The sequence below is a fragment of the Cupressus sempervirens genome, chromosome 5, assembly GCF_028749045.1.
Source record: "Cupressus sempervirens isolate cs-2001-9-10 chromosome 5, ASM2874904v1, whole genome shotgun sequence".
In the NCBI taxonomy this organism is placed as follows: domain Eukaryota; kingdom Viridiplantae; phylum Streptophyta; class Pinopsida; order Cupressales; family Cupressaceae; genus Cupressus; species Cupressus sempervirens.
The window spans coordinates 781,196,111-781,219,762 of NC_143122.1; the positions used below are offsets into that span (position 1 = coordinate 781,196,111).

Consider the following 23,652-nt stretch of genomic DNA (forward strand, 5'->3'; position numbering starts at 1 on the left):
GATATGACTTAATTTGGTGCGGAGAAATGCATCCATCTCTTAGTATCTTGGTTTGGATGTGCTTGTATAGCTTATCACTTGGCATGTTGGGATCCGCCATACTGCTTTCACCATCCATACAAATATATGTTCAAACTCCCTTTGATTACTATAATCCTTTCGTAATCTTATATACTATTCATATGTCTAGTGTTTGAGTTTCTTTCATCTATTTATTTAGCTTTATTTTCTATCCTTTCATACTTTTAGGCAAAAAGTGCACAAAAATCCAAAATATTCACATCATAAGAGGGAGTTGCTCCGCTCAAAAACACAGAGGAAGGTTGCAATCTGATAGAAATCAATTGTAGTCTCTCCTACTATTAACAAATAGTTGTCACTGTTCATAAGATAAACAAGATCGATTTTGAAGGTTCCTAATCGAAAGGTTCCCTTTCCAATTTTACAATGTTTGTATAGTAAACAACGAGCAATGTTTATGCATTCTTTGTTGATATTGTGGCGACTGACCATGTAGTGGGGGTTGATGCTGTGGCGCCTTCTCGCGGTAGTTATAGGAGGTGAGGGACGGTGAAATTTTTTAATTCTTTTTCCAGTAACATAAAATCAAAATTGTAAAAATCGTAAAATGGTTAATTTTAGAGGTTACCCTAAAATGTTGTTATAAGTGGCTAAGATGCATAATGCATTGTATCATTGGTAAATATTTTTGCTTGGATCATAGAAAGGTTGAAGGCTGTGTAGGTGGATGTAGCCCAGATTTTGGGCGAACCACATTAAATCTATATTATCTTTGTTCTTTGTGCTTTCTTCTATTGTTTCTGCATATAACTGTTTATTCAAATTATATTGTTCCAGATCAATCAATCCCTAACAGTACTCTAACCATAGATCTGAATTTTCATTTCACTACTACAAGATCTAGAAAAGGCTTCAATTTGGAGACTGATAAAGATTGAGTTGACCTCATCTCTAGACCTGAGATTCAAAATTGTCATAGCAGTAACTCCACATGCAATGACTGCAGCTACAGATATTGCAATAATCATTGAAACACTCGGTCAAAGTTTATTGTGTTTGCTTCCAACTACTACATGAAACCCACCAATAGTCCTACCTCTTGCATTTGGATCAAGATCGAGAGCTTTATATACAACCATTTGAGAGATTTTATTGAGACTCGATCCATTTAAGTCTGCATTTCCCTCAAATAATGTCTTATCCGAGCTTTGAAATGAACATTTCATTGGTTTCCTACCTTCCAATCTAATGTAAGATACAATAACTATAATTAAATTTGGAACGTTCTCTAGTGTTATGGATAAAATCCCTGTCAGATTGTTGTTCAATAAGTTCAAGATTGCAAGGTGCTTTAGTTCTTTTAGTTTGACTGGTATAGGTCCATCTAGATGATTGTATGACACTCGTACAGTGTTTAGTAGAGTAGCGTTAACAATGAAACCTATGCTTAACCTTTCGTAGGCTTTAAAAAACACTTAGAAAGCCACAAGGATCTTCATGAGATACATAAGAATAGATGGAAAGGAGATGCACCATATTTAATGGAAGCAAAGTGGCTATTCAGTCCTTAAGATGCATCAATGTAAAAGTATGATGTAAGGATAAGTTGAAACATTACATACTAACAGAAAAATTGAGCTTGGAAAATATAAGTCAGGTTTGACTTTTTAACATTTTTAATTTAAAAATGAAGCTTCATGTATGATATTTAAGCCTTCCTAGAATTGAATAGCCTTTTCTACATTTCAGTCACTTCATATGACAAATATTGCTTGGATGCATTATATTATATTATGGGTATACCAATATTATGTATTGGGAAGATAAAAAGGAATTCCAATATGCTTATGACATCATATAGATTAACTTGGTGAGTTCACATTCTTACACTAAGACATCCACTCCATAAAGAGAGGTTTAGATCTTAAACAAAAAGTGTGCTTGAGAAAGGAAATGTACAACTTACAGGAAATAGATAGAAGCATGGTTTCCAACTTCTGCAGGAATTTTCTCAATAAACATATTATCATCTAATTGCAGTTTCGAGATGCTGTGCAAGTCAAATAAATTCCCTGGAATGGTCCCATACAACTTATTGAAGCTCGGATCCAATTATTTTATAAACCTGAATCCTCAAACGCTTGAGGAATTCTCGCCTCCAAAAAAGTTGTTGATAACTTCAAGTACCTCAAATTGAAGAATAGACTTATTTGAATTGGTATCCTTCTTCTCAACTTGTTATCTGACAAATCCAATTCCTTCTTAAAATCATACAAATTGGCTGGGCCCCGAGTAGCATAATTAACCACAACCTATTTGTCATGGCACAGTTTGGCAAGTTGAATTTTCAAATCAACATCAGAGGTGTTAAGGGTGAGAGCCTTAGAAGCTTCCTTGAGAGCAGTGGTAGTGGATTCATAAGACCGCCATTAGAAAATTGCCAACTACCACCCATAGATGCACAGAAAGTGAGTGGTTCGAGTCATACCATCATTCCACCACTGAATCCATCCTATCTAAGAATGCGGACGTGGCTTCAAATTCTAGACACATAGGATATGAGCAATAGTGGAAGCATGCATTAGCATTGGCATATTGAGGAAAATTTGAGCCCTGACAACTCGCAAGATAGTTGTGTGCCATGAAATAGAAAAATAAATGGAATAGTGGTCTAATAACATTGCATTTGGAAAGGGAATGACAGGTAAATCTTGATCCTCAAAAAAGGAGAAAAAAGATTGTGCAGTAATCATGGCATGATTGAGATGTTTTAAAATGTAGTTAGAGCCAGCTCAAAAGTTGGACCAAGTGTGCCAAACCCCACTATGTTGGTGGCAGATAGTATTGGGATCAAAAAGGCCCAATTTAAAATGCATGTCAGTCAAGGCTTCCCTTTCCCTAGTTGTTCAGTAAAAAGGCAAAATTTCATCTTTTTTAGAGGCCAGCTCAACCATATTGAAGTCACCACACATAACCGAAGTAGCTAGAGGCAAGTTGGTAGCCAGCTAGCCCCACAATTGAGATCTTTCCACAACATCATTGGGAGCATAAACATTAACTACTCCAAAAGAATGATTGTTAATAGAAAGAAAAATCCAAATGATTATGTGTATGGGGTCATAACCATGTGAAATAATAGCAGAATGAAGATGAGGTGACAGAAGAGTAACTACACCAACTTTGCCTGAATCGTGCTGAGAGGAAAACATAATGCCATCTGGCCAAATTATGTGACATGCAAAGGAAAGCATGAAACTAGAGATCTTAACTTCTTTCATACAAAGAAAATTTAAATTACCAAGTCTATTATGGGTATCCCTAACATAGTACTTTCTTGAGAGGTCTATAAGACCCCACACATTCCATGATAAAAAAAATCATGAAAATTGTTTCATATCTTCCTTGTCCTCAAGAGAGGAGTATCTCTTCTACAAGAAAGTTGAAACTTGGTTAAAGATAGAAGGAAAATTCTCTAGAATGATAGCTTGATGTTTGTCATCTAGTTTCTCAACACGTCCAGGAGGACTACAAGAAAGCCACACATTCTGAGTCGCTATGGAGGAAGCAGCAAGAGGGGTGTGAATCAAAACTGAGATGTCAGCCCTAGTAGCCTCCTTAATCCCTTGTGAACCAAGGTTTGAAAGCTATGAAACACCATGGTTTGGTTCCCAAAAAACTGTTTGCATCCCTACAATGGCCAGGGTTTGCACTCGTGTTGAAATAGGAGGAACCGAAATGACATCCACATATTATTGTTTAGGAGCCAAGGGAGCCTTGCCCTTGTGCCCAATAGTAGTCCATTCTTCTTTTTTCTTCCCTTCTATTAGTTTGACAAGGGCCTCTTTAGGCAAGAGTTTAACCCTCGACATAACCAAAGGGAAATCCCTAATCTTGTGTTCCATTGACTGACACCTATAACAGGTGTTAGGTAGGTTCAAATAAAGCACCTTCTAAGAGAAGGTTTGGGAACCAATTTGTATCTCCACAGAATCCATAAGATACTTGGAGAGATCAAGCTTAATGCAAATGTGTTTCTAAGGACGAGTATTGAAAAAAAATTCATGATTCTTTGTAATAACTTTGCCAAGAGTATTGGCAATGGACTCAATAGAAGGCCAACATGGCAAGGGTAAACCTGAGAACTCTATCCACATAGGAACCCTAAGAATTTTTTCATCAAAGATAGTGAAATCTATCAACCATCTTTGAAAAGAAAGAACGGTAAAACACACAGACCAACGACCATTGCTAAAAACTGCATCTGCCTACAATGGGTTGGCAAAGCAAAATAAAAAAATCTTTTGGTAAGGTTTTTCACAGTGTCAAGGTGGACTCCAAGAGGAGTCCAACTCTTGTTAACCCATTCTTAGAGCATAGCTTTAGGAGGAGTCCTACCCACAAAATACCCTATTAAGGTATTTTGTTCTAACCAATCACAAGCAGCATCAAATTCTTGCAAAAGAAGGATAATATGAGGATTACCTCATGAAAAAACTTTGGGATGAACTTGCAAAGATGTTTGTTCAATGGAGGCACCATGGCTTTCCAAAGCAGCAGTGTGAACACAAGTATCAACAACTGAGTCACCACTGGCTGGGGCCATTATAAACTAACCTAAAAACTCCCACAATAAATGTGGTTTGACAATTGGAAAAATACTGAAACTTAGGGCCCTAGTTCTCACCACAAAAATATATGGAAATAAATTTATTTCCCTTAGATCTTATATTATGTTATAGATAACACATATAACTAGAACAATTAAAATTAAAAAAAAAAATTGGCTTTAGAACTATATTTTTTCTTTTATAACAATTCAAATTTCAACTAACCTGAAATTGACAGTTTTCATCTCCCACCACATTTTTCAAAACAAATCTATTCTAACCAAAAGAAAAACTATACATTCTTGAAGAGGACTCTCTCCTCTAAAACGTCATGTGATTTTTAAATTTTTTTAATATGATTTAATTATTTTTCCTTTTTCAAAATTGACATCTTCTCGAGTGCTAAAATACGTACTTGTAGAATTTGTTAATTACAATATGCCATATATAATTAAAATATTGTAAACTGTATATGATAATATTCTTTACTTTGAGCTCTATAAAATAGTGTCTATATATTATTAAAAAATATCAAAAAACAATAGTAAGAGTTATTAAAATGTTAGTTTTCTGAAATAATTTTATTTCTTTAGTAACTGGATACAAATTAGTACAAAACATGCATTTAATAGACATTTCCAATTGGAAAAATGTGAGACCATATATAAATTAGCTAGAATGATTTTTTCTAGATCATATATTTGAATAAAATTGATTTTTAGATAGAAACACTAAAATTTAGTTATTTAGATATTGCCTTTACTTCTCAACAAAAAAATTTAGTTAAAATTCCGATGATCATACACCAGAATTAGCATATCACATATCACATACCTTCATGCTTTTAAACACTTTAAATTTTTTATTATTATAATTTTTTGTCTCAGGGTTAACATCTAGGATGTCTTCCCCAATTATTTAACTAATTATTTTGTAAACCAAATAATTCCTTAACCCAAAATATCCATTTCTCTGTTATGCTATGTTCTCCCTATATATTGTTGTAATTGGTAATCTGCTTGTAACTCTATTTGTAGTATCTGTACTGACTTGCACTCTAGCATACATCATCATCATAGTCTATACTATCTTTCCTTAAGTACGCACATGCCAATATGACTTATGTGAATCTGGCCAACCAAAACTTTATCTATTTAACAAGATAATCTATATGATACATAGACAATTTTCTGAGTATAAATGTCATAACTTTATCCTCAAGGCTTGCCTTCTTCATACTGAAGATATTTTGTCATAAATGACAACATCCAATGTCTACCTTAGCTAGATTGCCAACACATTCTTCATCATCCCTAGCTCTAATATGAAATCTTATCTATCCTTCTTTGAAATCCTAGTCTCCACATCATTAGAGAGATTATTGACCACCCTAATGTTCAATCTTCTTGGAGGCATATAAAAATATTTTTGTAAACTCTCTACAAATAATCCACCTTGGATCAACCAAATCCAATCTTCACTCTGATACCACCTGACATAGTACAAGGCACAAGAATCCACAAAGGAGATTTATGAGCCCCTAACAATTAACCAAACAATAGAAGAATAATAGTAACACACATATTTAGATCTAGAAAAACACCAATTCTCATAATATAATCATAAGATTTTCATTCAACATGCCCGACTATAAGGCCTTCCAGGTTACAACCAAATACATCAGTAATTACAACAATAATTTGGCATGACCTTGCAAGATCCAAACCCTAGCTAGCCCATATTGGAAATCTAGTAGGAAGCCTCAAAAAGAATCAAAACTTATGATCACAAGCAACCAAACAACCTCCTTGTTTCCCAAACCCTACCTACTACATTTGATAACAAACTTAGCTCCTCTCAATTACTCCACGTTGAACTTAATAATGATATTTTTTTGTAAATTGGGTTCGTGCATTAAATATTGGTGTCAAAGTGTTATTTTCATGTGTGAATGTGATTGTTATGCATGCTATATTTTTAGAATATTTTATCTACTGGAAGTTGACACATATAGGAAACAAAGAGATAAGTAACTACATGAAAAGTTTATTTGCTATTGATATACTATACAGACTAGGCGGGTATCTGAGACTGATTAATCTGTTAAAAATTAATGAAAGTCGAATTGGTACATCTGAACCAAAGGATAACATATTCACCCCCACCCCCCCCCCCCCCCCCCCCTCTCAATTATTTTAAATCATTATAAAAATATTTCTTACAACAGTGCATATATTTAGAAGAGAAAGAAATATAATATTTTGGCACATCTCTTTAAACAAATGGAATATATGTTTAATGAAGATAGAAAAGCGGTCGATAGTAGGGTGCATGCAGAGTTCCGCATCTACTCAGTATTGTTGTACTTTTAAAAACTATATAAAGATTCTATGAATTGAAATCTAGAATTTATGGACACCTCTTTGATCATCTTAACCGAAAAGCTCCAGATCAAGATCTCAAGGTGCTTTTCATTCGCAGGGATTCAATTCCAAGAAACTATTCAGACTCAAGAAAAAATGCATCCTAGCGAAAGATAACTCAAAACAACACACCTAAAAATATTCACCATAACGGAGAATTAAGACATAAGATTTCAAGTAGATCATGCATTTACATACACACAAGTTTAGGCTTCATTTTCAAATTTAAATTTTTGTGTATATCAAAATAAACATGTGAGGAGATAATTAAAGAATGCCTTTTTCCTGTGAAAGGTTAGAAATGAACTTTATGATGCAAATCTCTGGATCTCTTGATCTCTAAGTTCACGTATGTCCTTTCCTCTTCTTTCCTTCTCGATTTACCAAGTTCTCCCTTGATGAGGTCTGTAATATTTTTTCTATTCAAAGTTTTGCTATAGTTTTGGCTTAATATTTTTTTGTGTATTCAGTTACCCAGAAACTCCTTATCCACAGGGTTTTAACATTGTTGCATTAGTTCATGCAGTTGCAACTAGAATCTCTAAACAACGTTCAAATATTAATTAAATCATTTCAATTATTTATTTTGAGAAAATCCATGAAACAAAATCTTCACATAAGAAACACATTAATTATATATTTCATAACGTATCTTATGCAAAATAGTGTTACATATCCTATCACTAACATAAATCCATGTACAAAATATTCAAATCATGTTACCAGGGTGACACTACAATACTCATAATCATAATAATTTATAGCCATTCAAGAATCTCAATATGCAAATAAACAAGTAATTATAATAAAATATCCTCTTGGGTCAAAATAATCATGACATAGAATGCAAACATGTGAGACACTAAATCTTCCCCCACTAGGTATAGGATTACTCCTAGAAGCCTATACAAAGATATGGGTACACATCTATCAACTATGTGACATCCTCTCATGTAGAAGAAGTCTCATCATTTATATCTTACTGGATCATAATCTACTATATATTTGACCCTAACCTACTATATATCGTCACCTATGAGGGTTATACTCTAATGTTGAAGAATACTAATGGGCCCCAAAAATGGTTTACATTCTCTATCTACAAAGCACCTCAATTAAGAAAATGCATCACATCAAGAATATACTATCTCAACATTGAAACATCAGAAACACCATGGTTGTGTAATAACATAGGTGGAAATATCAAGTATTAGCAAAAAGACCAATTATCTATAAGATATCAAAAGGTATAATAAAATGTAGTATTATCTTAGAGCCTTTCTCGTATTGGATGGGGCTCTTGTTTTGATGAACTCTTAGAAACACTAGTTCACCAAAAAAAAGTGATGATCAAGCCTATAATCATCTACATAAGTCATTTGTGAATATTCTTGAAAAGTAACCATAGTCTATATAATAAAAACAAATTACAGCTCAAAATGCTTAAGCACCTAAGGACAAAAGACTACTCAATCCTCCAACTGATAAAAGCTCAAAGGAGTATGATATGGTTTACCACAAAAACCCAAAAAAGTTGACATGCCAAGAGAATTATGGTACCTATTATAACAGAAAAACATGAGGAACAATACATTAAATATTCCAGCTCTTCAATCCTTATCTTTTATGCTTTTTGATTGATTCAAAACATCAACTATGTTAGCCTTAAAAAATTATTATTGGACACAAACTATTAATCTTCTAAAACTCAGTCATCACTATGTTCTTTCGCTTAGTCATCAATAGGTACATAAATATCTACTATTTTGTTTTGCTCGGCTTACATCGGCTTGCTTGGTCATCACTATACCCAGTTCTCTTCTTCATCTTGCTTGGCCATAACTATCGCTCACCTAATAATATTTTCTCAAATATATCTTGAGTTTCTTAATCTCCTTCTTAAAATTCTTCATTGACCTAGTAAAATTGTACTCAATCAAGCTTAGTGTTTTACTCAATAGGTCATCTTTCATCAACCCAAAGTAGGTCAACATGGTGCCCAATGATTGATTAAATATATTGAATCAAACTCACAAGTCACCTCTCAAAGAAGAACCAAACAAAAAACTCAATGAACAAAGGACCTAAGCATTGCCAAATAGACAAGCCAAGTCACTAAACACACTCAGTGAAAGAAGTAAATAGTGAGTTGAAGAAAAAAGCAAAGGATCACTTGGTGAACATATGTACCAAGAAAAATCAACCTGGTGATAGAAGGTAGAAGTATCCACCAAACCAAAAGGTACAATAGCTACTAAGTAGTAACTAAGAAACTCCAATTCAAATGAGTAGGATAATTAAGAAATCCAAGATACTCTTACATCATTACCATACTTTTCATGTGAAAAATGGCCCGTTTATATACCCATTAAAACATTTTATCGAATCTACTTTAATGATTAAAAATATGTGGCATATTTGCAAATTCAGTTATTCATAATTTCAAATTTAGGGTGAACATCCAGAACTTCATCCCTACATTGCCAAGTAATTGAATTGACAAGGCAATTCAATTCATTAGGCAAAATGCCTTAAGTTTGTAACTTATCCTATACTTTGTGATATGAACTTTTATTCACATTTCTTAACCATAACATCTGCTAACCACCATACTAAGTGAGGAAAGCATACCAACATCATATTAAAACATGATGCTAACTACAATAAAAATTTTGGTCAATAAAACATACTCTCTTAAGCTCGCTAAAAAGATAAAGTTGTATACTAGTAAATTTTTTGTTATTTACTTAGCCATTTTTCATACTTAACCAAAATAAAAACTTGACTTTTACTTCAAGTGATCTCACTAGATGAATATATTTTCATAAATGAAAACACTCATGTTCTTATACCTAGTCACTTGCCAACACTTTCCACCATGTCACATGATTCATTTTCCACCTGAAACATATGCATTCATTTTTAGATTTTGTGATTTTCCCTAAGCTCTTAGAAGGCTATGCTTTTCACCACAATATTTTATCTTTCTTTCAGACATTTGAACCGATTTCCAAAAAACATTATCTAGACTAAGTTGACCAAGTCAACGTTTTCTTCGAAAAAGTCAACTAGGTCTGCTTTGTCCTTGGTTTTTAGGGAAACTCTTGGCCTAAGCTCTAATGGAAAGATTTTCTTCCAAGGTTTGGAATCACTATCCACCTTTACAAAACATGAGCCCAAAAATGTCTATAAAAGAAATCCACCCCTCTCATTTTTATAGTCCATGATCTTTCATGCAAGAAACTTGTGATCAAGAAGCAAGTTTTTACCCATCCATTGTGCATTCAAGATATTCAAGTGCAAGCAAGCATCTATTATCAAGCATTTAATTCCATTGAGAGTTCAAGTGCAAGGAAACATCAACAAGCCTTAATCCCTAGATGTATTCAAGGTGTTTCCTTTCATAGGTCTTTCTTCTTTCCCCATTTAAGGTCAAGCAAAGTAGTTTTCTACTAAAGAAGGAGAGATACATTCATCCACCAAATATTCTTCTCCCTCAATCCAGCATTGTAGAAAATGAGTTTTATTTATCTTGGATGGATTAATGGAATAGATTTTATGGATACTCTCCCATTAGTTTCGTGCTTGGTTTCCTATTGGTTTCCAATAATTTTTGGGCTTTGACAATGTGTGTTAATTTCATTCTCCCCTTTTTGGTTTTCTCCACTTCAAGGTTGTAATCCTCATATCTTGTATATAACTACATATGATTTCATTTTATAATTTTTAATCATTTATCAAGGGTAATTTATTAGAAATTGTATTATTTATATATAATTTTTGGATCAATATAACTATTGAGATTTCATAGAGAATCTATTAATCTCTCTCTTTTAGGATAGCTATTTGATTGCATATAATCTTTGATATTTATAGGTTTTAAAAATAGACTTCAACATATTTCTCACCAATCTCATCCTACAATGTTTTTAGATTTAACATTTTAACATTTATATATTATATTCATCCATATCATCTTTGATTCACTTTGAAACCATCCACTTAAGCCTATTTATTCTCCGAAGAGGTCATCACGATACAAAACAAGAGTTGCGTTGCTGTAGCATGAGTCCTTACCTTCTATTAAAAAGAAGATATATTTGTAAAATTAATGCTATGGTTTAAATTTCATGTTGCAACATTCTTACCTCTTGCAAAGTTTTCATCATATCAGCATCTTCAATTCTCTATTTTCTATGAAAATGTCAATATATTAGCACTGTTCTTGTCTGTGCTTTTAATTATTTGACATAAGAAAGAGGAGATGCTACCCACCAAATTGAAGGCTTCTTCTATGTTGTCCCCACTACCTTTTTTCTCACTTTCCCGATCTGTAGTTGAATGGCAATATTTGGTACACTTCTTCCATGCCTAGAATTAGATGGAGAAATCTAATTATTTCTTCCCTACTTTATCTTCATACAATTCATGTTAATTATCACTAAACTATTCTCTCATAGCTTGAATTATATTGTTAATGTAGTAAAGCAAGTGATTCATACAATTCATGTTAATGATCACTAAACTATTCTCTCATAGCTTGAATTATATTGTTAATGTAGTAAAGCAACTGATTCCTTGCAATGGATTTAAATGTATTTCTGATAAATGCAGCCTTGTTCGTCCTTCCTGAGGAATTACAAGGAAGAGATATAAGTTAAGTGTATTATTATTTAAATAAATGCTAGATTAAGAATTCATTAGATTTTTTTTGGTGCAAAATCGTGCAATTGTTTGAATCGAATTATAGCTACCTAATCTTCCAAAATTTGTCTCTCTAGCTCTTTAAACTGCACATTTGTGTTATTTTGGCATTGAACCTAGCAGCTAAATTCTTATCTGTGCATATCGTATTTTTTCAGGTTTAAACAAAATAGATTTCAAAGCTCTAAGTTTGAACAGTGAAGTTTAAACATAGTTCACAACATGCCATATATCTGAAAATTTATGATGAACAATATCTCTAGGAGTTTGATTATAAATTCTTCTTTGAATATCTTTTATTTGATTCAAATAGATAAATTCTTCTCTGAACATCTTTTATTACAATGTTTGGCATAGTTTAATGAACTTAAAATCAATTTTAATTTTCATAACCCTAATTTGTAAAAATGATTTACTAAACTAAAATCACACAAGAAGAGGATAACAATGTATAAAAACTAGTTAATTAAAATCTTGCACATGTTATTTAGCCGCTTATTCACCAAATACATGTGAGAGTTTCCACTCAAGAAAACTCCTGCTTCCTTGCCTGGGGATAACATCGTAAACATTAGTTTCAAAATGAATAACTGCAGTATGAATTGCAAATGCCTAACAGTTCCAGCAGAAGAAACAAGTGCTTTGCCTCGTCATTTCTACATATGAGCCAACTATTAGGTGAAGCTAGGTAGTTAAACCTAGTGCTGTGAATGGTAGCTACAAAAAGCTCCCATCGTTCCTGCTATTCTATGCTCACAACCAAATGAACTCAAAAATCAAAGTCACTAAATTATATTAGAGATCATCAATGCAAAATGGCACATAATAGTCAAGGCTTACACTACTAGTTGCCAGGTTTTTTAACCTTACTAACTATCTCCCACTTGCTACAACTGTTTTCTTCAATTTTCAATATAAAAATGAAAAAGACTACAAGGAAAAGTTAGCTCAGTCAATGGAAAAATAAAATCTAAAATCTAAAATTCCTTCTAATAGAAAAATGGAGAAAAAGATACGTTAAATTATTTTTGCACAGTTTTTGAAACATATATAAATAGAAAAATGCAATGGAGAACATAAGTCTTAGGGTAGGGACTAATAATGATATAACTTTGTAAATCAAATTGAAATACTTAATTTATAATATCGTGTATTTTAAGACATAAATGAAAAAATTGATTGTCTCCATAATTGATAAAGTTATTTAGAAAAATTATTATTCTTAAAAATGAATATATAATCTATCCCATCATCTCAACTTTAAACAAACAAATTTCTCTTACAAGAAAAGATTAAATCTAAAAAGTTAAACTAAGTAATATAATTTTTAATTTATCAATTTTATCATTCACAACATTGAATTTGATCTTTTCCAATCTGAATATTTATGTCCACATTCTAGACAACCCAACATATTTCCCAATTGAAAAACCAAGACAAGCAAAGAATTTTTTTAAAAAGAGAGTTCTTTAGCTAATACAATAACTTGAATCTAATATGAAGAATAAAAATCCTTGTAAGATTCCTTAAAACTCAATCTAAATACATGTCATGCCTCTACAAAAACTAAATAGAATGCAACCAAATAGAGGATTTAAAAACATTTGGCATTCCAAATTATAAATTATATATTAATTTCAATAGCTAAACTTACATTAAATTGCAGCCATACCATGTAGAAACATTCAAACGATAATCTTGTAATTAAAAGGCATAATAAGGAGTAGATTTCTTGCAACAATTAAGCTTGACTTTGGAATGCCATAACAAAGGACAAAACTAGATGCATTGGCATAAAGGAATGATTTTCAAGGAATTGTGCACACAGGGAGCTATAAGAAGAAGACTTTCAAAGAACAAACAATGTACACGCTAGTTTTGGTGCAGTTGCATCTAAGTTTAAATAACATAAATTAGGCATTATAGATATGATATAATTATTTTCCCTGAATTTAAAGAGAACATACTAAGCATTAATTAGTCATATCTATTTAGTTTATAATTTTGAGTATTGAGAATATAAATAGATATAAGCACCTCTTCTATTTTGTAAAGAAGCAGACCTTTGGATTTTGAAAGTGGAGCTGCAATGTTTCTCTAATATCTGGCCATCCCATGGACTTTGGCGGTTGTCTACTTCCTCTACTGGTGCTTGTAGTGCCCTTACCCCAGCACTCACTAGAAGTTACTTTACAAGAATCACTCACTGGAAATTACTTTAAAAGACTCTTGCATTTGAAGACACCATTGGCATGAAGATCAATGCAATAAATTCATCCATTGACATCCACCTCAAAACATGCAACCAAATCAAATAACCATATTTTTCTTGCTATGACACGTGAAAAATGCCCTAGATAGACATGTGGGCAACCATAGAAATTTAACAATCTAAGAAATGGAGAAATGAAAATCTCGAAGCCGTCTATAAAATTTCACTTGATGTAAAATGTCAAAGATCATCTGGGACATGTGGACCATCTACAAAATGGCAGTTGGTAGCACAAAAAAATTCATATAATATCTCAATGAAAAAATGAAAAAGACTACAGAGAAAAATACAAACAATCAATTAGAAAGAAGAAATAAAAAATTTAAGTACCACTTTAATACAAAAATCAATCAATTTTGATTCTTTGACATAAATAAATCAATCAATGTTAGTGCCAAGATCTCAAAAACTTGGAACATACAATTACCAACACCATCCCACCAATTGTCTAAATTTATTATCTTTGAAACAATGTTTCTTCTTTCAAATATACTATCATTTGAGAAAGGGTTTAAAAATGAAAACATCTAAAGTTGACAATATTGTAACATATTGAATTATAGAATTTCAATATAACTTTTTACACTAACAATATCATCACCCTAACTTAATATTTATATAAATAATTTCAATGCTAAGTAAGTAGATAAATTATGTTTTCTTAAAAAAAATTCCATTCAATATTCCTCCATCATCAAATAAACCAAATGAATCATATTATTTTATTATAATATTTTCATACAACACTTTGTAATAATTAGTCAAATATTTTATTTGATTACTTGATCTAAAATGTCAAGTTTTGTTTCAATTCCACCAGTAAGACAAATTATGTTATGTTTAAATGAAAAAATACGAAAATATCATTCTTCCAATAATTCAGAAAAGCTTAGCAAGCTTAAGCAATCTAATTAGAAATCAAATCAATTTTATATCTTATTCCTCTATTCAAACAAGAATCTTTATATCTTTCCTCACTAGATCTCAAGAATCCATCCTTTTAGCTTATAATAATACCTTCTAAGCTTGACCTAACTCATACCATTCAATCCTAATCATCCATTGTAATCAAATATTACGAGCCATTCACATTCAAGAACACATTCATTCATTCATTAAGGTGATTCTTCAATTATGAAGTAAATATTGTTATTTGATAGTTTTATACTATATTCAAAATGATACTTAGATTTTAAACTAAATGTTTTATTTTTTTTAATTGCTTAATGTTTGATTTTAAATTTTATAAATGAACTAAATTTATTCTTTCGAATACAGATGTAAATCAAGTATCTTTGAAATTAAAAAATTGCTCTTTTAATTATAATGTGATTTTAAATAGAAATTGATACAAAACACCTAGAATCAACCATAACCTAACACATTTTGTATATAATTTTAATATGACTTTGACACTTTGACAATATCCTAAATCTATAATAACATTTATAAAATGTTAAACATAATTCTTAGCTAAATTATGTTTATTTGAAATAATGTGTCAATATTTTTCTATTATCAAATTAATTAAACCGACCGTATTTTTTAATTTTACTTACTTCCAACAATCTCATCTAATAATTATTATTTAAATATTAAAATTTCAAATCTTCATCTAATTCCATTAATAAGATGCACTGTATTCTAATATATTAAGCCTAAGTACTTCCATTCAATGTCAAACCAATTTTATATCTTACCCATCTATTCAAAGAATACTCTCAATCAATCTCTTTAACCATTTAACGCAACCCTCAATGTAAATCATCCTATTCAGTCTTAGCTGTAGATTCTAATAAAATCTCAACCCTCTCTTCTATCATTTACGTATTTATAAGTCAACTCTGCTCTTCAACGAACTAAAGAGGAGAAGAAAAGCACATCCATTTGACAAGGTGATTCTTCAATTAGTAATTAAATCTTGTGATCTAATCTCCTGTATTACTGTATGTATCTAAAATGGTACTTAAATCTAACAGTTGATACAGTTTTAATGTAATGCTATCAATTTTCTGCAATCTGCACTTTTCTTATCGTTGTTTCTAAATTTGATTGATACTTTTATCATGCTTCGTAAACCATCTGTTCAAAGTTTATTTTTAGGACTCTAAATTTTGTATATGCACTAGGCACTTTACAGCTGCAACGATGACAAACAGAGATCCATGTGACAGATTTATTAATCATCGTGGCCCCGACGTGAAACAATCAATCGCCAACACAATTTACTGTACTCTTAATGCCGTTGGATTACGCCCTTTCCTTGATGCACACACACTTCTCCCCGGCCAGTGCATACCATCACGAATACAAAATGCTATCAGAAGTGCTTCTCTTCATATTGCTATTTTCTCCCCTAACTATGCCCAATCCGTCTGGTGCTTAGAGGAGCTGGTATATATGTTCAGGCGCACTAACACGCAAATCATTCCTATATTCTACCATGTTAAGCCTGCTGACCTCCGATTGATTGTTAATGGAAAAGGAGTCTATACAGAAGCATTTTCGGAGCATCACAGAAAGGGAAGATTTCCCCGAAAAAAGATTGAGGAATGGAAATGGGCTCTTTATGAGGCTTCATTTATCTCTGGCTACGAAGTTCACGACAATTGGTGAGTACCAAATCAATACTACATTAATTACGCCGATTTCTCATTCGTACAATTTATGAATTTACTTAACTTGGTAAGATGTATGACAGTTGATTGATCTCTTTTCCATTTTGGTTTCTTTCTATTTTCCAAACTTTTGAGGGCCGAGGGGAGGGTTGTGAAGAGTATTCTCGATGAGGCGCTGAATGGCAAGCGAGGAACTGTAATAAAAATGGCCATATGTCTAATTAGATTGGATGAGTACAAATCTAATCTGAATCTGTGCGAGAAAAAAGCTCTGGTAATGGGCGCAGCCATTAAATGCATAGGGAGGGTTGATTTAGCCATTGATGTGTGCGCAGATACAGTTGGGTGATCTTTAGGTAAGGTTGATCAGTTTTTAGATGATCCTGTACGTGAGCTTGACGTATGTTTCAATGAAGTTGAAATGGGTTTAACAAGTTCATTGAAATGGTTGATGGATTAGGATTGATGAGTCATGTAATAATCAGTTGGCATATTTGTGTACTCCTGATACCAAGATTTTGAAAGCTTAAATTTTAAATTGTCTACGTTCGAATCAAGTTATCAATTTTGCTATTTTTGGTGAGCTGTTTTGCGCTGTGTAGATAGTATTGAATGGTTTCATTTCGTTCACTTAGAAACTAATTTCCGTTCTCATTTGAGGTTTTTTGGTCTCACAGTACTGTTTTTATTCTTTGCCAAATATTTTAATAACATTTTTTTTCGGATGTCATATTTCCTTGAGTGGGATCTCTGAACATCTTTCTTCCTTCCTGACAAGGAGATGAAAGTAGAAAAGATTAAAAAAAATGTCGAATGAAAAATATATGTATTTAAATGAAATACCTCCATTAAAGATCTTAAAGAGGAAATAATTTTAGCAATAACTGTGTGATTTGATTGTGTTGATACTTAAGTTTGTTATTTACATAGCTTCCTTTAATTACTCATTGATTTTATTTTGTTAAATGAAAAAACTTGTATAGGTACTCTCTGTAATCTGGGCAGGTGTTAAACTTTTTGGGTCACTCTTAATTATCACTTACTAAAGAAGAAATTAAGCTTAGAAATATAAGTCAACTTTCACTATTTAACACTTTTTCTTAAGAATTAGAGCTTTTGTATATGATATTTAAGTCGACTGAAATGATTATTATGCTTGATCACATTCTGAAACCTGATTCTCTTTAAGTGCATGTTCTTACTAACAATGCTGGCTGCAAATTGATTGCGTAGGTTTACAAATAAGGAACATAGACTCCACGTTTCTAGTTCATGGTCAGTTGTGATTACAAATTTACAAATATTGAATGAAATTTATCAGAAAAATGACTTTTTTGCAGTCGTTTTAAGAAACATTTATGAATTACAACATATATGATACAATCTATACACCATGATATTGTGAATATTATTCGAGCAGAACGCATGAATTTTGTCCGGATGCACTAAGTATTTCAACACAGAGATATCCTTTTGAATATTTGTTATTAGATTTAGTTATCTAGGGAAAAATAAAATAAAATTGTGTAATCATAGAAAAAGTACAAAGAGGAAAGATTTCTAAACTGGAAAGCATCACTTAGGTCCATTTGATTCATAGAAGATTAAGGAATTGAGTTATCAGAATTCTCATTAGCAATAAAGAATAGAAAATAAAAACTTCATTATGCAGTGTAAAAAAATTTATTGGACAAGTTTTTAGAGTTTGCTTTCAACACCAAGCTTACACATAAAATGTATCTTTCCACTTATCTTTGGAGTGAAACAAATACTACAAGTAAAATCACAAAAATAGGAATGAAGATTTGCAAAACCTTGATTTGGCTAAATCAAGATTTATAGAAATCCTGATTTCTACAATTTCATGAACCAAACAGACTTAAAAGGAGAGGCCTTGGTAATTAATGGCTTTCAATGGTTGTGAGGCTTGGTAATTAACTGCTTTCAATGGTTGTGATAGAAATTGTTGATTTGATACTTATATTTATTAATTTAGTATCCATACTTATTGAGTTATTGTCCAATTCCTTTGACAACATTGCACCAATGGCTGTGAACTCAAAGTTGTTGGTACAATGATGACTACTCATAATTGAATGAAACATTCCTTTAGTTGTATGAAGTAATCAATGATGTGATACTGCATGACTTGTGTAAATATGTGTATCATATTTGTACAACCGTTGCTCTCACTTTTTATTAGGGTTGTTTTAGACAACTTGACAAAAAAAATACTGATATAGCATCATAATAATGACAGATACTTAAAACCTTAATTATAAGCATACAACTTATCAACTTATAAGCTACTAGTGATATGAAATTTTCATTCAAAATTTTGATAATTTTAATAAGACAAAGTTGAGATATTCAAATAGCGAATAACATTATTTCTTACAAACTTCAATTCAACAAAGAAGTGGCAATGCACTCCAAACTCCACCCCAAGCTCCAACTCACACATTGCAACTGATCGAAACTGTTTAGCTTCTTCCGTACAATGAAAACGTGACCTGGTAATTCTTCTATAAGATCTATTCATTTTGAGTCACATCTAGACATAGGCATAGACTTATACTCTCACACTGCTTTTCAACAATTCATCGATGCCCTGCAATTTTCCTAAGCTATGGTCTATGATAATTATATTGTACTAATTAATCTTCTTGCTATCTCTTCCTCATTTGTGATTGGTCCTCGTTTTAATGTTCTTGCTATGGCTTCCAAATTTGTGATTAGCCCTCGCTATTTTGATTGGTCCTCGCTATTTTAACTAGTGGTTTATTTGATTTTCCAATTAAGGAATTTCGCCCACCTATTTTATCTGCGATTCCACATGTTGCATACATATTCTTCTCGAAGCGTTTATTGGTGCTACCAACAACACGGGTGGAATTTCTAAACCAGTTTGCGCATTCCTCTAAGAATAAATGCCATTGCTCTCCTTCTTCCGCTTGGATTTTTATCTATTTCAAAATCCACCCGCGACCTTATATCAGAAGGGGCTATGTCTTAGTTCCTCTCCCAGTTCTACGTCTGAGAGGGATTGCTCCATTTAGAGGTCTGAATGTAGATGGCTGACCTAGCTTCAATTCTTTTACCTTGTTTCCTGTGTCCGATAGATTGTGAAAATTCTATCTTCTTGAGTCAAAAACAAGTTTACGTGGTGCCAAAATTGCAGAGGCGTGGCTCAGAAATCCAATTTATTGCTTATTCGGAGCAATCCATCCGCCGGTGCCATATTAGAAAAATGACGGATGTCTCAGTCAACTGTGGGAGCGGCAACGATATAATCAGATATTTTGATCAAATACTTCTTAGATATGTTAAATTGTGAGATCATCAATGGAAGATTTATCTTGTGGAATGGCCTACAGCTCATCTTACAAAGTGCCTAGAAGAAATGAGAATCTCAAATCTAATGAAATCCGCTGATCAAACCAATGCTATCTCATGGATTGCATGATTATAACATGTCGCGTGGATAATGAGGTTGGAAAAATAATTTAATTTACAGCATTCACTGACAAGGCTTGGAATATTGTTAAGGATATATGTAATGGCCAATGTTTTCCTATTGGTTTGCGCAAAACTAAAGCACATGCGGAATGCAGGAGGAGTAACATGGCATAAGTTGCCTCAAGATAGTGTTTTGAAGAAGATACCCGTGGTACTCTCCACGCTAGCACCCGTCTCTTTCTATGCCTTAGCCGCCTCTTATTGTGAGGAAGTTGCAGATAAGTATGTAAACCTGTAATAGTTCGAAGAATATGAAGATGAAGGTTGTGCTACAAGTGTTTGACAGAATGCATATCGTGTGTCATACCATGGAATGTGAGGAGTGAGTTAATTACTGTTGAATTGGAACTATGGCAACCATGGGACTATTTGTGACAATGAATGTCATAGAGGAGCTGCGCTATCTCCATGAGGATATTTCATGTAAACAACATGTATGAACATATATTCAAAGCACGCGGTTTGGAAAGTAGAGCTGGAAAAACACAGAATGCATGTTCACAATCAGAATATACTTAGAAGCATTCACGAGAGATCACACGCACAAGAAATGCACAGCGATGCTGTATTATCACGGATCAGATGAAGCATATCCATGGATCCAAACAAAGCTTCTATGAGAGAGGGGCTATTACTTGAGCACCTTGACTTCGTGTTTATCAAAATCTTATGTGGAATTTTTTTTTAAAAATTCCAATTTTGTTTACAGTCGCTTATTTGGCAAGTTGTATAACTAAGGTTTCAAGCCTACATCATCAATTATAATGCCACATTAGCGCATTATTTGCCAAGTTGTCCAAAACAACCCAAATGAATAGTAAGACCAATAGTCATGCAACATTCTTGCTCAGTTGATGTGGCATCATATCATTGGTTGCTTTTTATAATTAAGGATACATTTCATTCACTTAGGTTAGTTATTATTGTATTAACAATTTTAAAGTCACAATTAGTGGTACAATATTGTCAAAAAAGTCGGACTTTAAGATAATAAATATGGATATTAAATCATTAAGTGTGGGTATCAAATGAACAACTCCTACCACAACCATTGGAACGCGATCAAGTACTTGGTTCTCTTCCTTATATGAGCTTCCTAAAAAAAGGTCATGAAGAGAAGTGAGTTGATAAGCACTGGCCACCTTCAACATCACGGACTAAGGAGAAAATTAAGTTTGGGAAATAAGTCAACTTTTATTATTTAATACTTTTAATATTAGAATGAAACTTAGTGTGTGATATTTAAACCATCCTACAACTATGATAAGCATAGAACTGCTTAAAATGCCCCTCTATCATACAGGAGTTACGCGGGCTTTGAGGATAAATTTTGGGTTGCTGAAATGCACCAAATTATGCAAAGGTGACCGTATCAGCTGAATAGGAAGCTAGTGTTGCGGTTCAAGATGGAATTGGGAGGGACGTGCATGCGAATTGCTTGAAGGAATGCCATTCAAACGTGATAGGTATTCCACAAAATGATGAATGCGGATATGCCAATGGAATCAAAGAACGATAGTTGATATGGATATGTCATGTTAGACAAGCATGCACAAGTTTGCAAACATGTGTGAAATATGATTCATCAAATATGGATATGCCATTAACCGGAAACGAAAGTCATCGAGTGACTTCATCCAAATATCGATAGACATAAATCCAAATGTGTGAAATGGCAACAACATAACAGTGAACTGTTTGATCTCATGGAACTTGATGTTATTGAAAGAGGCACAATGTCGTGGGAAGATTTGGGGGTCTCAAACTTCACCATAATGGACAACGAAGATGTTATTGGCAGGTCAAATGTGTTATGGATTGTGGATATCCTTCAGGTGGACATTAATGGAGGCTTTGAAACATGAGAAACATCATCTTATGAGGGGAAAATACAAGCGGCAGATGTAAATCTCCTTTTCCATGAGCAGAGACATATCATACTTTCCCTTGGTGAATTATGATGCAATTTTACCATATTACTCCCAATGATGTCATCTAATTGGTAACGATGAATAGACAGGCACAAGAATATGCGTTTTGTTAGAATGAAGTGAAAGTATGTGCACACACTATCCAGGCATTCAAGACTTTCAAATAAATTTGATTGATTACAGTGAGACCAAAGTTTCCATCTACGCCAGATAATTGAATGATCAATGTGGCAACTAACCATTTTTTTGGTTCAAGCAAGTCACTAGAAGGAAGATATATGAGTTCATTGGCTTGTATGATGAACGGCTAAGGAGAAAGGTTTTTTGTCAGAAATTAAATCTCATTATTGTCATTAATATTATGCAAAATGTCATGAGAACATAAACGATGTTATGGCTTAATTATTACTCTTTATGAAAGGCAACAACTGCAGCCTATGTGTTCATTCAAGTTGATGAAATTTCAAACAAATATGGGTGAATGCCTTCAAAAGACACCACTTCATGAGGTGCGATGATGTTTTCTTTATCAAGAATTCACATTTAAGTTATAAATCATCAGGTTCGGATGGAAGTTTAGAGTGAGATACCGGCATTCGATTAAGGCATAAAAGCGTTTCATAAAGGTGATTGCCTCTATGGAAGAATGATCAAGACATGACTTGTTGGTCAAGGAGATCTTCTCTCAGATCTAATAAAGTGATGAAGCACATTTAATGTGCATAAGCTTTTACCAAATATTTGAAGTGGTACAGATCCATGTGAAGGGTAATGTTAAATTTGGGCACAAAGCACATGTTCGAGAAAATGAAATGTTGATGAAAGGAAGGATGGTCATTAGTCTCAATTATAGTGAATATATTCTGACACAAAGCTAGGGTAGATCCTTATCTAGAAAGTAAGGAGAAGATCCAATGGCTATCATCAATATCAATCATTTTATATTCTTTTTAAAATGTTTGAGTCTCAGGTTATATTGGTTAATTTTATCAAATTTAATTTATCTCTCCCAAAATGTATAGAAGGGAGTTAGTCATTAACTCAGAGAGGAGATAGTTATCCCTGAAGCCTATAAATAGAAGTTTATTTATAATGTAAAGGGAGAGACACTTTTTAGAAAAGGGGAGCCTTCTGCTAAAATATTTAGAAGAACTCTCAATAAATTATGTTTTCATATTATGTGTCAAGGTTTTTGAGTTTGTATATTCTCAAAAGATAATGAAGAGAGCATTTGTTCATATGTGCAAATAGTGCTTCTGAATTATGATCCTTTGTTTATCATATGTTAAATCAATGATTCCTTAATCCATTCATGGATATGACTTGATTTGGTTTCACCATCCATACATGTATGTGTTCAAACTCCCTTTGAGTACTATAATCCTTTCATAATCTTATATACTATTCATATGTCTAGTGTTTGAGTTTCTTTCATCTATTTATTTAGCTTAAGGTTCTATCCTTTCATACTTTTAGGCGAAAAGTGCACAAAAATCCAAAATATTCACATCATAAGAGGGAGTTGCTCCTCTCAAAAACACAGAGGAAGGTTGCAAT

At 32.7% G+C, this 23,652-nt stretch overlaps 1 protein-coding gene across 1 annotated transcript; it reads left to right on the forward strand.

Moving 5' to 3' along the window:
• The first annotated feature begins 16,175 nt into the window (after nucleotides 1-16,175).
• On the forward strand, nucleotides 16,176-16,994 carry LOC149558266 (putative 2' cyclic ADP-D-ribose synthase BdTIR). The gene is made up of 2 exons (XM_089830721.1): nucleotides 16,176-16,639; nucleotides 16,781-16,994. Exons 1-2 carry the CDS (start codon nucleotides 16,176-16,178, stop codon nucleotides 16,992-16,994), a joined length of 678 nt encoding a protein of 225 aa, XP_089686847.1.
• Nucleotides 16,995-23,652: the final 6,658 nt, after the last annotated feature.